Here is a 16,165-nt window from a genome sequence, read left to right as displayed (position 1 = left end):
ACCAGTGTATGGCCACATTTAGTGAATTAACCCCTACTAATTTGTATGTGAGCCAGATGTATCCATAAAAAAAGAGCCACACCTAGCTCCCGAACCATAGGTTCCCTACCCTTGCCCTAAAGGCTTACATTTGGGACCCTTGAAAAACCTTACTAAAAGGATGAAAAAAATTGTATCGAATAAGAATCTGCAGCAGTAAACACAGGTACAGAAAGCAAAACGCTACTGCATTTCTTGCAGATAGGTGTATTTTATTTTATTGCATCTTTGAACTTTCTGACTTAAATGACATTCCTATATTTACTCCAGCTGGGAATCAACCCAAAAGTCATACAGATACTTTTTTTTTTCAATTTTCCCCAAGCGTCCATGTATATTAATCACCTTTATTATCTGCAGCATAGTATTTTAAACAACTTTGTAATGTAGGAACATTATTATAGGGGAGGGGGGAAGAAAATCACCAATGTGAACAGGGAGAGTTTCTTCCTTCACGCTTTCTTTTTCTTGCAAGCTATGCACTGCCTCCAAATTTACTGGATAGTTTGCTGATCAGATTCATCACTTTAGGGTTAGTTTGATACTTTGATATGTTTGCAGGATTTTGGGCTACATCCTGAAATGCTGCCATCACCTCAGGATCCTATGGGAAGAAAATAAAACGTATGACTATGCAGTACTCCAAGTATAGAACACATCTTGCAACCAGTGTGCTCTATAGGCATTTTACCTGCATTGCAGTCAAAACCTCTGGATCAGACAGGATTTCACCAACACCTGGCATTCCAGCCATGCCACCCATTCCTGGAAAGCCACCCATACCTGGAATTCCACCCATACCTGGCATTCCACCAGGAAATCCCCCTAGAAGAAAAACCATATCATTTGTTTGCACTGCAATTGTCCATTTATCTAAAGAAACAGTGTGAAGAGTGTGTTTAGCATCTTGCTACTCCCTTCTTCCTAGCCATTTACCATGTTTGTTACTTTCGGATAAGCCTGCCTGCAACTGGATTTTATTTTATTTTACAAATGTATCATTTTGATATTCTATTTCACACAGGTGATGTCATCTGTAGTCCGGATCTAACACTTTTTCGGCTTCTCACCATTTTTAAACATCCATGTTTTCTTTTTCCTCTCATCTCTGATATTCTCCTCATCTTTCTCCTTTTCACCTTCATTTCCTTTCATCTTTCATCCTTTCTCCCTTGCATTCTCATTAACCCTCCCGTTTACCATCCCCTTCAACCAATTCCATTGACTAGTTTAACCACTTGAGGACCACAGTCTTTCTACCCCTTAAGGACCAGAGCCTTTTTCTCCATTCAGACCACTGCAGCTTTCACGGTTTATTGCTCGGTCATACAACCGACCACCTAAATTAATTTTACCTCCTTTTCTTGTCACTAATACAGCTTTCTTTTGGTGCTATTTGATTGCTGCTGCGAGTTTTAGTTTTTATTATATTCATCAAAAAAGACATGAATTTTGTCAAAAAAAAAGGATTTTTTTTTACTTTCTGTGCTGACATTTTTCAAATAAAGTAAAATTTCTGTATACATTTTTGTCGAAATTTATTGTGCTACATGTCTTTGATAAAAAAAATTCAATTCAGTGTATATTTATTGGTTTGGGTAAAAGTTACACCGTTTACAAACTATGGTGCCAAAAAGTGAATGTTCCCATTTTGAAGCATCTCTGACTTTTCTGACCACCTGTCATGTTTCATGAGGTGCTAAAATTCCAGGATAGTATGAATACCCCCCAAATGACCCCATTTTGGAAAGAAGACACCCCAAAGTATTCAGTGAGAGGCATGGTGAGTTCATAGAAGATTTTATTTTTTGTCACAAGTGAGCGGAAAATGACACTTTGTGACCAAAAAAAAAAAAAGTTTCCATTTCTTCTAACTTGCGACAAAAAAAAAAATGAAATCTGCCACGGACTCACCATGCCCCTCTCTGAATACCTTGAAGTGTCTACTTTCCAAAATGGGGTCATTTGTGGGGTGTGTTTACTGTCCTGGCATTTTGGGGGGTGCTAAATTGTAAGCACCCCTGTAAAGCCTAAAGGTGCTCATTGGACTTTGGGCCCCTTAGCGCAATTAGGCTGCAAAAAAGTGCCACACATGTGGTATTGCCGTACTCAGGAGAAGTAGTATAATGTGTTTTGGGTGTATTTTTACACATACCCATGATGGGTGGGAGAAAGATCTCTGTAAATGACAATTTTTTTGATTTTTTTTTTACACACAATTGTCCATTTACAGAGATATTTCTCCCACCCAGCATGGGTATGTGTAAATATACACCCCAAAACACATTATACTACTTCTCCTGAGTACGGGGGTACCACATGTGTGGCACTTTTTTACACCCTAAGTATGCTAAGGGGCCCAAAGTCCAATGAGTACCTTTAGGATTTCACAGGTCATTTTGCGACATTTGGTTTCAAGACTACTCCTCACGGTTTAGGGCCCCTAAAATGCCAGGGCAGTATAGGAACCCCACAAGTGACCCCATTTTAGAAAGAAGACACCCCAAGGTATTCTGTTAGGTGTATGACGAGTTTATAGAAGAGTTTATTTTTTGTCACAAGTTAGTGAAAAATGACACTTTGTGAAAAATCAATTTCCGCTAACTTTTGACAAAAAATAAAATCTTCTATGAACTCGTCATACACCTAACAGAATACCTTGGCATGTCTTTTCTAAAAAGGGGTCACTTGTGGGGTTCCTATACTGCTCTGGCATTTTACGGGCCCAAAACCGTGAGTAGTCTGGAAACCAAATGTCTCAAAATGACTGTTCAGGGGTATAAGCATCTGCAAATTTTGATGACAGGTGGTCTATGAGGGGGCGAATTTTGTGGAACCGGTCATAAGCAGGGTGGCCTTTTAGAAGACAGGTTGTATTGGGCCTGATCTGATGGATAGGGGGGGGGGGGGGGGGTGACAGGAGGTGATTGATGGGTGTGTCATGGTTAGAGGGGAAAATAGATGCAATCAATGCACTGGGGAGGTGATCGGAAGGGGGTCTGAGGGGGATCTGAGGGTTTGGCCGAGTGATCAGGAGCCCACACGGGGCAAATTAGGGCCTGATCTGATGGGTAGGTGTGCTAGGGGGTGACAGGTGGTGACAGGAGGTGATTGATGGGTGTCTCAAGGTGTGATTAGTGGGGGGAATAGATGCAAGCAATGCACTGGCGAGGTGATCAGGGCTGGGGTCGGAGGGCGTTCTGAGGGTGTGGGCGGGTGATTGAGTGCCCTAGGGGCAGATAGGGGTCAAATCTGATAAGTAGCCGTGACAGGGGGTGATTGATTGGTAATTAGTGGGTATTTAGGGGCGAGAACAGATGTAAACAATGCACTTGGGAGGTGATCTGACGGCGGGTCTGCAGGCGATCTGATGGTGGGGGTGGGTGATCAGATTGCCCGCAAGGGGCAGGTTAGGGGCTGATTGATGGGTGGCAGTGACAGGGGGTGATTGATGGGTGGCAGTGACAGGGGGTGATTGATAGGTGATCAGTGGGTTATTACAGGGAAGAACAGATGTAAATAATGCACTGGCGAATTGATAAGGGGGGGTCTGAGAGCAATCTGAGCGTGTGGGCGGTTGAATGGGGTTCCCGCAAGGGGCAGATTAGGGTCTAACCTGATGGGTAACAGTGACAGGTGGTGATAGGGGGTGATTGATGGGTAATTAGTGGGTGTTTAGAGGCGAGAACAGATGTAAACAATGCACTTGGGAGGTGATCTGACGGCAGGTTTGCGGGCGATCTGATGGTGTGGGTGGGCGATCAGATTGCCCGCAAGGGGCAGGTTAGGGGCTGATTGATGGGTGGCAGTGACAGGTGATCAGGGGGATAGATGCATACAGTACACGGGGGGGGGGGGGGGGTGTACTGGAGAATCTGAGTGGTGGGGGGTGATCAGGAGTCCCCAGGGTGCAGTTAGGGGCCTAATAAAAAAAATAGCGTTAACAGATAGTGACAGGGATTGATTGATGGGTGATTAGGGGAGTGATTGGGTGTAAACAGTGGTCTGGGAGGTGGGCAGGGGGGGGGGGGGGGTTTGAAGGGTGCTGTGGGCGATCAGGGGGCAGGGGGGGGGGGGAAGAGATCAGTGTGCTTGGATGCAGACTAGGGTGGCTGCAGCCTGCCCTGGTGGTCCCTCGGACAGCCTGTATAATATACTTTGTATACATTACAAAGTGTATTTTACACTGTGTAGCGGCGATCGTGGGGTTAACAACCCGCCAACGCTGCCGAACGGCCGGCTGGTTGTCGTCGCGGGTGGGCGGAGCTAGTTGCCGTGGGAAGCGTGCATCATCAATGACGCGATCGCTCCCCCGGCATGCCAAAAGGACGCAACGCCCTTGGGCATATTGCGGTCCTTTCGGCGTCCACTTTGCCGCTGCCCATCGGCTGTGGGCGGTCGGCAAGTGGTTAAAAATATCACCTAGGTGAAAACTCAGGAGAAAATGTTAATTGCATATGGGCCTGTGTCTAAAATGAAAGGTTTCCTTAACCCCTTCCTAACACAGATAGGCGTCGGGAAGGTGGCAGCCCCAGGACCGCATAAAGCAGAAAGGCGTCAAGTCCTGGGGCCAGGTTTTAGAGGCGATTGCGCGCGCATACCTGCTTGAGTGACGGCGGGCATCCCCGCTTCAGTCTACCAGCGGTGATCACACAGCACTCCTGTACTGAGGACAGCCGTGTCACTCGGCTGTCTCATAGAGAGTCTCCGATCACAAACCCCTCTCATAGGCTCATGCCTATGAGAGAGGATCACCCTGATGGATGACTGGGGAGGGAGGGAGGAGAGGAAAAAAAAAATAGGAATATTTATTAACAAAAAAAACAAATTAATAAAAAAAATAAACATGACAGCTCTGTTGGTGGGCAGAAAAGGGGGGGGGGGAGAATTCATGTGTGCTGCTTTGTATGGTCCTGCAGCGAGCTATTAAAGCTGCAGAGCACTAAATTGTGAAAACTAGCCTGGTCACTAGGGGGGTGTAAGCCTATGGTCCTTAACTGGTTAAAGTGGATCTCCATCCAAAAATTAGAAACCCTTCAGCGTTGCTGTAAAGAAAAGTTATATTTACCTCTGGAGTCTTGTCACACGAAGCCCCATCACTTCACTTCCGGCGCCTGACCCCACCTCCCCTCGGAGAAAAAAATGCCAGTCGCAGCCACCAGAAAAACGGGCCCGTACTACCCATAGTCTCCCAGAGGTGCTGGCAAATCTTAATTGGCAATCCCATGGTCCCGCCGCACTCGTACTGCCCCCTTTCACCACCTAGTCTGGAGTCCAGGTTTGAGACAGATAATCTAGGATTGGCCCTAGACTTTTTCCATCTGTTCTGCACCGTGGATCTCTACGACTTAATTGTGGGTGAGACCAACAGTTATGCCACACAATACGCAACCGCCAATCCGAGAAGCTACCATGCCCAGGCTTTTCGGTGGAAACCACTCCAAGGTTCCAAACTTAACATTTTTCGGGGCCTTCTCCTTAACATGGGTCTAGTCAAAAAGAATGTATTGAAGTCTTATTGGTCTACGCACCCAATACATCACATGCCCATGTTCTCCGCTGCCATGTGCAGGTCACGATTTGAGAACCTCCTGCGCTTCCTGCACTTCAGTGCCAATACAACTTGTCATCTAGAGGCCACCCTGCTTATGACCGATTCCAAAAAATTCGGCCCCTCATAGACCACCTGTCATCAAAATTTGCAGATGCTTATACCCCTGAACAGTCAGTTTGAGACATTTGGTTTCCAGACTACTCCTCACGGTTTTGGGCCCCTAAAATGCCAGGGCAGTATTGGAACCCCACAAGTGACCCCATTTTAGAAAGAAGACACCCCAAGGTATTCTGTTAGGAGTATGGTGAGTTCATAGAAGATTTTATCTTTTTGTCACAAGTTAGCGGAAATTGATTTTTATTGCTTTTTTTTCACAAAGTGTCATTTTCCACTACCTTGTGACAAAAAATAAAATCTTCTATGAACTCACCATACTCCTAACGGAATACCTTGGGGTGTCTTTCTAAAATGGGGTCACTTGTGGGGTTCCTATACTGCCCTGGCATTTTAGGGGCCCTAAACCATGAGTAGTAGTCTGGAAATCAAATGCCGCAAAATGACCTGTGAAATCCTAAAGGTACTCCATAGGACTTTGGGTCCCTTAGCGTACCTAGGCTGCAAAAAGGTGTCACATGTGATATTTCTGTAAATGGACAATTGTGTGTAAAAAAAAAAAAAACTCAAAAAATTCTCATTTACAGAGATATTTCTCCCACCCAGCATGGGTATGTGTAAAAATACACCCCAAAACACATACTATTTCTCCTGAGCACGGCGATACCACGTGTGACACTTTTTGCAGCCTAGGTTCGCTAAGGGGCCCAAAGTCCTATGAGCACCTTTAGGCTTTACAGGGGTGCTTGCAATTTAGCACCCCCCAAAATGCCAGGACAGTAAACACACCCCACAAATGACCCCATTTTGGAAAGTAGACACCCCAAAGTATTCAGAGAGGAGCATGGTGAGTCCGTGGCAGATTTCATTTTTTTTTGTCACAAGTTAGCAGAAATGGAAATTTTATTTTTTTTTCTGTCACAAAGTGTCATTTTCCGCTAACTTGTGACAGAAAATAAAATCTTCTATGAACTCGCCATGCCTCTCACTGAATACTTTGGGATGTCTTCTTTCCAAAATGGGGTCATTTGGGGGTAATTTATACTATCCTGGAATTCTAGCACCTCATGAAACATGACAGGTGCTCAGAAAAGTCAGAGATGCTTCAAACTGGGGAAATTCACTTTTTGCACCATAGTTTGTAAACGCTATAACTTTTACCCAAAACAAAAAAAATAAATAAATCCAATAAGTTTCTATTTATTGATCAAAGGCATGTAGCACAATAAATTTAGACAAAAATGTATATAGACATTTTACTTTATTTGAAAAATGTCAGCACAGAAAGTTAAAAAAAATCATTTTGATTGACAAAATTCATGTCTTTTTTTGATGAATATAATAAAAACTAAAAAAACTAAAAAAAAAAAAAAAAAAAAAAAAAAAAAATCACAGCAGCAATCAAATAGCACCAAAAGAAAGCTGTATTAGTGACAAGAAAAGGAGGTAAAATTCATTTAGATAGTAGGTTGTATGACCGAGCAATAAACCGTGAAAGCTGCAGTGGTCTGAATGGAAAAAAAAAGTCTGGTCCTTAAGGGGTTTTAAGACTGCAGTCCTTAAAGAGAAACTCCGACCAAGAATTGAACTTTATCCCAATCAGTAGCTGATACCCTCTTTTACATGAGAAATCTATTCCTTTTCACAAACAGACCATCAGGGGGCGCTGTATGTGATATTGTGGTGAAACCCCTCCCACAAAAAAATTCTGATTACATACTCTTGGCAGTTTCCTGACTGTGAACCCTGTTGCATAGTGGGAAATAGCTGTTTACAGCTGTTTCCAACTGCCAAAACAGCAAGCAGCAGCTACATCACTTGCCAGCAGTAAAAATGTCACCATGTGATAAATGTCAGAATGTAAATCAGGGATTTAAAATATTTTACAATGGGCAAACACTGACTAAATCATTTATACATAATTATTGTAAAAATGAAGCACTTTTTTATTACATTATTTTCACTGGAGTTCCTCTTTAAAGCGGAATATAACCCTGCATTTCAACTTTGCTCTAAAACATTATTTACAGTATATTATATGCAACCAGCATTTTTTTTTTACTAGACCAGCATTGGAAGGGTTACATAGGGCTTTAAAGTTCCTTTAGATTTCTGCAGACGCATCCGAAGCTGAAATAGATACATTTTGTTTACATAATGTATCTAAGTGTTGAATGTGACTCATCTCTCACTGAGAAGGAGCTTGGACGACAGCCAAAGAGTGTGTAACTGTTTATCAATAGATACATGTAACTAAATAGAATGTATCTATCTGAACTTCTGCACATCTCTCCAGGACCTTTAACCTCCTTAGCGGTAACCCCGTGTGTGACACGGGGTAAGCCGCCGGAGGGTGCCGCTCAGGCCCTGCTGGGCCGATTTAAATAATTTTTTTTTGCTGGACGCAGCTAGCACTTTGCTAGCTGCGCCAGCACCCCGATCGCCGCCGCCGCGCGCCCGATCGCCGCTATCCGGTGCGGTGCGCGCCCCCCCCCCCCCCCCCCCTGCGCTGCCTGGCCAATCAGTGCCAGGCAGCGCCAAGGGGTGGATCGGGTCTCCCAATGATGTCCCGACGTCGGTGACGTCATCCAGCCCCGTCGCCATGGCGACGGGGGAAGCCCTCCAGGAAATCCCGTTCTTTGAACGGGATTTCCTGATCGCCTATCGCCGGAGGCGATCGGCGGGGCTGGGGGGATGCCGCTGAGCAGCGGCTATCATGTAGCGAGCCCTAGGCTCGCTACATGATTTAAAAAAAAAAAAATTTAAAAAAACTGCTGCGCTGCCCCCTGGCGGTATTTTTCATACCGCCAAGGGGGTTAAACCTCTGTGTTTAACCCTTCCAATGCTGGTCTAGTAAAAAAAATTGCTTTTTGCATATAATATGCTGTAAATAATATTTTAGAGCAAAGTTGAAATGCAGGGTTATATTCCGCTTTAAGTGGTTAAAGAGTACACAGTTGTTAGACAAAAAATAGGATTATGCCAACCACTAACCAGGAGTGAAAGAAAAAGTCTGTGTAATACATATTCTATGAAAAATGGTTAAGAAATCAAATTATGCCAAGGTATGTAAACTTATGAACACAACTGTATCCCTGTGGTGAAATCGCTCCCTGTCCACGAACACTCTAAATCCAGCGCTGGAGACTTGGGCGCAGCAGCGCAGAAGACATGTGGGCAGCCGGCGCCACCATAGGCCGTAATAGGAACTACGGCTATAGCAGGCACAGGGAGTAACTTCAGCGCCGTCAGAGACTGAGCTGAAGTTGCTTTTAAAACAATAATTCGGCTTCCAGCAATTGCTGGAAGCCGAATTATTTCATTCCCCCACTATCCATGGCGGCCTGGAGGGGGAATAGTAATTAACATGGCCTGGACTTGTGCGGCAGCAGGATCAGCCATATACAGGCTGTCCTGCGCCCAAGTCTCCGGCGCCGTTCTCTCTCGTACGCCCCTGTCCATCCCCCCCATCCTCTAGCAGGAAACACCCATGGAGTTTTCATTGTTTTAGCAGTCCCCCTCCTCAAGTATAAAAGGTGACAATCCATTGTGCTGTCAGTTATATGTGTATATTCTTGAGATACTGATATTTCTTGTGATTTTTCAATACAAATCTTGAAAAAAAAAAAAAAAAAAAAAAAAACACTTCAGGTTTGCATGAACATTCCCATGATGTCTTGGAGAGGCCAGCTTAAAGGGGTTCGTCGGATGGTGAAAAAAAACCCAAAACTGACGCTTGCCTGGGGCTTCCATCGCAGCCCCCCCCCCCCCCCCTCCTCCTACGATCATCCGTTCCCTGCTGTTGCACCAATTATTCTTCTATCCAGACTACAGCTGCGCAGTCTGTCCCGCTGCGTGCTTGCTCTCACGCGCATCTCCGGGGGCTTACTGCGCAGGTGCAGTACGAGACAACCTCATACAGCGCATGCACACCAAGCTCCTGGAGACGCGAGCGTGCACTATTAGTCTAGATCAGGGATGGCGAACCTATGGCACGTAGCCGAATCTGCTGGCACGCCATCGCTGCTGCACTGTCCTGCATGAACTGGCCGCAGCGTCTACTAGACGCCGAGCCATTTCATAGCCCGCAGCCCCGCTCCAGCCTGCATAGTCTTCCGCAGGCAGAGCAGGGCTACGGGCAGATGGCGTCAGAAGCCCTGTACTGTACAGTACAGGGCTTCGGGCGCCATCTTCCCATAGCCCTGCTCTCTGCCTGTCAGCGCAGGAGACTGCAGGAGGATCGTCTGGGGAGCTGTGTGCCAGAGGCCGGCCGGGAGAGAAGATGAGACTTCTGTCAGGTGAGTAAATTCTTTTTTTGCAGGTGAAATGTGGCCGCCTGCGTTTATTTTCTGCTGAAATGTGGCCCACTGCCTTTATTTTCTGCTGAAATGTGGCCGCCTGCCTTTATTTTCTGCTGAAATGTGGCCCACTGCCTTTATTTTCTGCTGAAATGTGGCCCACTGCCTTTATTTTCTGCTGAAATGTGGCCCACTGCCTTTATTTTCTGCTGAAATGTTGCCCACTGCCTTTATTTTCTGCTGAAATGTGGCCCACTGCCTTTATTTTCTGCTGAAATGTGGCCCACTGCCTTTATTTTCTGCTGAAATGTGGCCCACTGCCTTTATTTTCTGCTGAAATGTGGCCCACTGCCTTTATTTTCTGCTGAAATGTGGCCCACTGCCTTTATTTTCTGCTGAAATGTGGCCCACTGCCTTTATTTTCTGCTGAAATGTGGCCCACTGCCTTTATTTTCTGCTGAAATGTGGCCCACTGCCTTTATTTTCTGCTGAAATGTGGCCCACTGCCTTTATTTTCTGCTGAAATGTGGCCCACTGCCTTTATTTTCTGCTGAAATGTTGCCCACTGCATTATTTCCCGCTGAAATGTTGCCCACTGCATTATTTCCCGCTGAAATGTTGCCCACATTGCGTTTATTTTCTGGTGTCTGGGGTAACTGTTGCTGCATTTATTATTTAATGGCCACAGTTGGCTATATTTGCTGCTTTGGGGTTACGGCGGGTATACTAATAAATAGCATCACACAGTTTCTGCACACCCATGATGCGAATCCTTGTTTCACCACATCATGGCGGAAACCCTGCTTTCTTATGCCTCGCTGTTACATCATCACGTTAGCTCCGCCCATACAATGTCATGGACACGCCCATTTTCCGGCCACAAACACCCCCCCCATTGGCACTCAGTGATAAATAAGTCGATGTTGGGTCGCAGTTTGGGCACTCGGCCTCTGAAAGGTTCGTCATCACTGGTCTAGATAGCCGAATAATTGGACAGGACCGGTGGCGGGGAACTGATGATCGGTGGACGGCGCAGGACCTGGCAGCTACGGGGGGGGGGGGGGCGATAGAAGCCCCATGTAAGTGTCAGATTTGTTTTATTTGTTGTTCACCTTCTAGAGAACCCCTTTGCCCACTTCCTGACCACCCATACGCAGCACAAAGAGGCCATGAACGTGCCACTGAACCCTCCCCCCCCCCCCCTCCCGGCCCCATGTAAGTGTCAGATTTGTTTTACTTGTTGTTCACCTTCCAGAGAACCCCTTTGCCCACTTCCTGACCATCCATACGCAGCACAAAGAGGCCGTGAACGTGCCACTGAACCCTCCCCCCCCCCCCCCCCTCCTGGTATATCTTGATCGTCTGTCCTGCAAAAAGGATAGTTTTAAACCATCTGTTTGGCAGAAAGTGGTTAAATAAGACTCATTTTTTCTTCCCAGTTACCTTCTCACCCCTAGCCAAAAAAGAAAAAAAAAACTGGAGCATATTAATCCATTACAGTGATTCGGTGACTTTTTGATCTCCAGAAGGTGGAGGTCATTAACATAACAAAATAATATTTATATATATATATATATATATATATATATATATATATATATATATATATATATATATATATATATATATATATATATACACACACAAAACAAAAATTGTGGCGCAAAGGCTTTTTATAAACATAATTGAAATTGGGTGATTATTTCACCAACTGTGGGTCTGCTCCTTTCACTTCCTAAAAACTTAGAACTCAGCATAAGGATGACAGTACGATTTCAAGCACAAAGTGGAAGGGGCGAGAATGCTTCAAGATTGGCATAGATTAGAAAGTTTATGTACTATTAAGGCCAAAGTAACATTAGAAGACATGGTAGTACAGCAGGACATTAATTAGTGGTCCAGACGTCTTATCTGAAGGTTTGTGAACCATTATATCACATTTTTCCCGTATTAAAAACACAAAACAATCGTGTTTCCAGGTACAAAAATAAAGTTGTTGTAGTTTCTAACAGAGTCCATACTATTCTTGTCACCACTAGACTTCCAACAGTCAGATTTTGCCTTTTGTGTTCCCATTTAGCTCCTAATGAAAATAAAGACTGAGCCTGGCCAGTGTCTTTAGTGTTAACTAATAACTTGTAGTTGAATTGTAAGTTTATGCTAAGAAATACCTGGAAATCCCCCTCCAAACTGGGCACCTGCTTGACGTCTGGCTTCTTCCTCCTGTAAACATATTAAGAGAAATATTTACACACACAGACACACACACAGTTACATAGTTATTTGGGTTGAAAAAAAAAAGACATACGTCCATCAAGTTCAACCAGAGAACAAAGTACAACACCAGCCTGCTCCCTCACATTTCCCTGTCGATCCAGAGGAAGGTGAAAAACCCTTACAAGGCATGGTCCAATTAGCCCCAAAAGGGAAAAAAATTTCCTTTCCGAATCCAAATGGCAATCAGATAAAATCCCTAGATCAACATCAGTGGGCATTACCTAGTAATTGTAGCCATGGATGTCTATCAATGCAAGGAAAGCATCTAAGCCCCCTTTAAATGCAGGTATAGAATTTGCCATAACTACTTCCTGTGGCAATGCATTCCACATCTTAATCACTCTTACTGTAAAAAACCCTTTCCTAAATAAATGGCTAAAATGTTTTTCCTTCAAGTGCAGATCATGTCCTCTAGTCCTTTGAGAAGGCCTAGGGACAAAAAGCTCATCCGCCAAGCTTTTATATTGCCCTCTGATGTATTTATACATGTTAATTAGATCCCCTCTAAGGAGTCTTTTCTCTAGACTAAACCCAGTTTATCTAACCTTTCTTGGTAAGGGAGACCTTCCATACCTCGCATCAATTTTGTTGCTCGTCTCTGCACCTGCTCTAAAACTGCAATATATCTTTCCTGCAATGTGGTGCCCAGAACAGAAGTCCATATTCCAGATGTGGTCTTACTAGAGAGTTAAACAGGGGCAATATTATACTAGCATCTAAAATTTTTATTTCCCTTTTAATGCACCCCAAAATTTTATTAGCCATCCTATCCAGATCCAGTTGCAATATGTCACTATCTTCCTGAGAGTGGAGGTTTCTGCACAATTTTGTATCATCTGCAAAAATAGCAACATTGCTTTCTACTGCATCTACTAGGTCATTAATAAATACATTGAAGTAATGGGCCCAGTACAGACACCTGTGAGACCCCCCCCTGCTAACAGTCACCCATTTTGAGTATGATCCGTTGACCACAACTCTGTTTTCTGTCCATTAGCCAGTTCCCTACCCATGCACACAGACTCTTCCCCAGTCCTTGCATCCTCAAATTTTGCACCAGACTTTTGTGGGGAACAGTGTCGAAGGCCTTCGCAAAGTCCAAGTATATCACATCTACAGCATTCCCAATATCATAAATAGCGTTCACTAACCACTCAAGGCAAAATGGACGTTTAAAATGTTCTATTTGTGCAAAAATTAGTGCCAATAGAACATTTAAAAACGTCAATTACTTTTTTTTTTACGTATGATTTGTGTCTTTAACCTATAAACATCCTGCTTCCTTGCCAACAAAAGCAAGTAAAGAGGAGTAGTATAGGTACACCAACAGTGAGAGGAGGTGTAACATAATTAAACGCTCTTCCATCTTTCCTCCTGAATGTAGGAAGGATTTCTAGTATTCATAATTACAAGCAGAAGGTACAAACCTCGGCCTAATGCCTGCAGCAGACAAAACAATTAGGAGGTACTACTGCGAGGCATGTGCTCCAAGCAACAAAAACCCACTTACTGAAAAAATATCAAAAATATTTTATTAATTGTCAAAATAGAGTATGCAGTACAAAAAAAAAAATCACACATTTAAAACAAAGGAAACCGCCCAATGGATGTCAGCACACCGCCCATTCATGCCACATTTGCACATAACCATTCAATCCTGGCCCCCTATTATTGATGATAGTGATGGCTCAAAATCATGCATGAGCTAATTTAAGTGAAAAGCTCAAATAACAGTTCCTGGGTGGAACAATCTGCTCAATGTCAATAGTTGATAGATATGAAACAGAGCTCAGCAGAACCCAGCGTATCATAACAAGCATATACGGGGAGGGGAGCGCTTGAACAAGGCAGGAAGTTCTCTTCCGATGCTGGTCCGCATAGCAAGCAACAGACAGCCAAAGCAGGGAAACGGTAAGCTGCAGGACAAGACAGGCCACCAAAGTCCATCAGAGCATCAAAAGGAGCGACGGACACTGCAAGCTGCCAACATGCAGAGCATAGCGTGGACACAACATATGCTTCAAAGATTAGGCAAAACATACAGTACCAAGTATGATGTCCCATCAGCTCCAATCCGGATATGTGATGAAGGATAAGGAGGATTTGAGCAACTCCATATTTGTAGCAGGCAGCCAGTATATATCAACGTTTCCCCAGTGGTTTGCATGCAATGTGTCTCCAGTCCCACTCCTCGGTCGGAGGACGTGTTGAAATGAGCAGAGTCCAACCTATCAATGGGGTGGTCAGGTAGCGCAGAATGGCACAAGGCAGGTGCGGACAGCCTCAGGACGCTAAGCCACGCTGTCCTGACATGTTTCACCGGACTTCCGGCTTTCTCAAAGGGGGGCGTGGCACAGATATGTCACACATCACAGCACTCATCTGAAATACTCAAGCCCACCAATCGGCGCCCGCCCCACACGGCCCAATCCCCATAGGGGAGGGAGAGAGGCAGCAACCTCAACCATTTACGAGCCAGGGGGGGGGGCGGGCGCAGCAGCCGCCGAGAGGCACGGCCAAACACACAGCAGCGCTGGGCACGCGGACGCGCACACAAACCCTCAGCCACACCCACACAAAGGAGGGGGCGAGATGGCAAACGGAGGCTGTGGGACTAAGAAGCCCAGCCAGCCTCACTGGGGGAGCGGTAAGGCATCACACTACCCAGAACTACGCATATGATACTGGATACACAAAATATCGTCCTAAACAACTACGTGTGAGACATGTTCTTAAATAAATGGTGGAAACTATAATCACCCTCAATATATGTTGGAGAGGCATTCTGTGCCTAACATAGCTGGAGCAGCCAGTAAGGAGTAGCTGAGCTGACTGAGTACTGATATTCTTTCACAACTATGAAGATCAGGAGGACACTGATAAGACACCAATGTGGTACCTTATTCTGTAACAAAGTCAGTGGTTATATTGGACGTGAACTGTAAATATTGCATGTTTAGTACCACTTTATCAACATTTAACCCTTTCCTAGCCAGCCGATTTGTCTAAACATGTACATCTACTGCCAAGCAGTTTTTAGACATTTTGCACTCATTAGGTCTACTTAGGATTTTTTTTTTCAAAAAACCTACATGAAATTGGAGAATATATATAGATTGCGGTTTTGAGTAATAAACCAGGCTGGAAGTTTTTAAAAGCCTCAGGAATCTTTTGCAGGTGTTTAAAGTTAAGTAGTTGATTCAGATGATTAGGTTAATAGCTCGTTTAGAGAACCTTTTCATGATATGCTAATTTTTTGAGATAGGAATTTGGGGTTTTCATGAGCTGTATGCCAAAATCATCAATATTAAAACAATAAAAGGCTTGAACTACTTCAGTTGTGTGTAATGAATCTAAATATATGAAAGTCTAATGTTTATCAGTACATTACAGAAAATAATGAACTTTATCACAATATGCTAATTTTTTGAGAAGGACCTGTATGTATGTATGTATGTATGTATGTATGTATGTATGTATGTATGTATGTATGTATGTATGTATGTATTGTAATATGTACGAACAGAGGCGCCAAGCAGAGTAAAACAATGTTCTAAAAAATGATAAAAAGAGGGAAGTCGAGGTGGACTTACCTCCCTCTGGTAGTGGACATATACTCAAATGCAGAGTAAAAAATATACAATTTATTCACAGCTCCATAAAGCGTCAGAGGCGCTCACACGCTTTATGGACCTGAACCAGTTTTATATGCTCCTGTACTGCCTGATGAAGCGGGACTGTTGACCGCGTTGCGATTTTATGGAGCTGTGAATAAATTGTATATTTTTTACTCTGCATCTGAGTATATGTCCACTACCAGAGGGAGGTAAGTCCACCTCGACTTCCCTCTTTTTTCATTTTTTAGAACATTGTTTTACTCTGC

At 44.2% G+C, this 16,165-nt stretch overlaps 1 protein-coding gene across 1 annotated transcript in view; it reads right to left on the bottom strand.

Moving 5' to 3' along the window:
- Positions 1 to 230: 230 nt before the first annotated feature.
- The window catches only part of ST13 (ST13 Hsp70 interacting protein), a 114,315-nt gene continuing 98,380 nt past the window's right edge, over positions 231 to 16,165 (bottom strand). The window contains exons 11-13 of the mRNA XM_068242115.1: positions 12,177 to 12,228; positions 731 to 864; positions 231 to 643 (exon numbers count right to left, since the gene is read on the bottom strand). Coding sequence (XP_068098216.1) covers positions 515 to 643; positions 731 to 864; positions 12,177 to 12,228 — 315 coding nt within the window. The 3' untranslated portion in view covers positions 231 to 514. The remainder of the gene's footprint in view (positions 644 to 730; positions 865 to 12,176; positions 12,229 to 16,165) is intronic.

Source organism: Hyperolius riggenbachi, chromosome 6 (assembly GCF_040937935.1).
Source record: "Hyperolius riggenbachi isolate aHypRig1 chromosome 6, aHypRig1.pri, whole genome shotgun sequence".
NCBI classification, from domain to species: Eukaryota; Metazoa; Chordata; class Amphibia; order Anura; family Hyperoliidae; genus Hyperolius; species Hyperolius riggenbachi.
The sequence above is the reverse complement of the archived record's forward strand: the minus strand, read 5'-3'. Positions and strand labels throughout refer to the sequence as shown.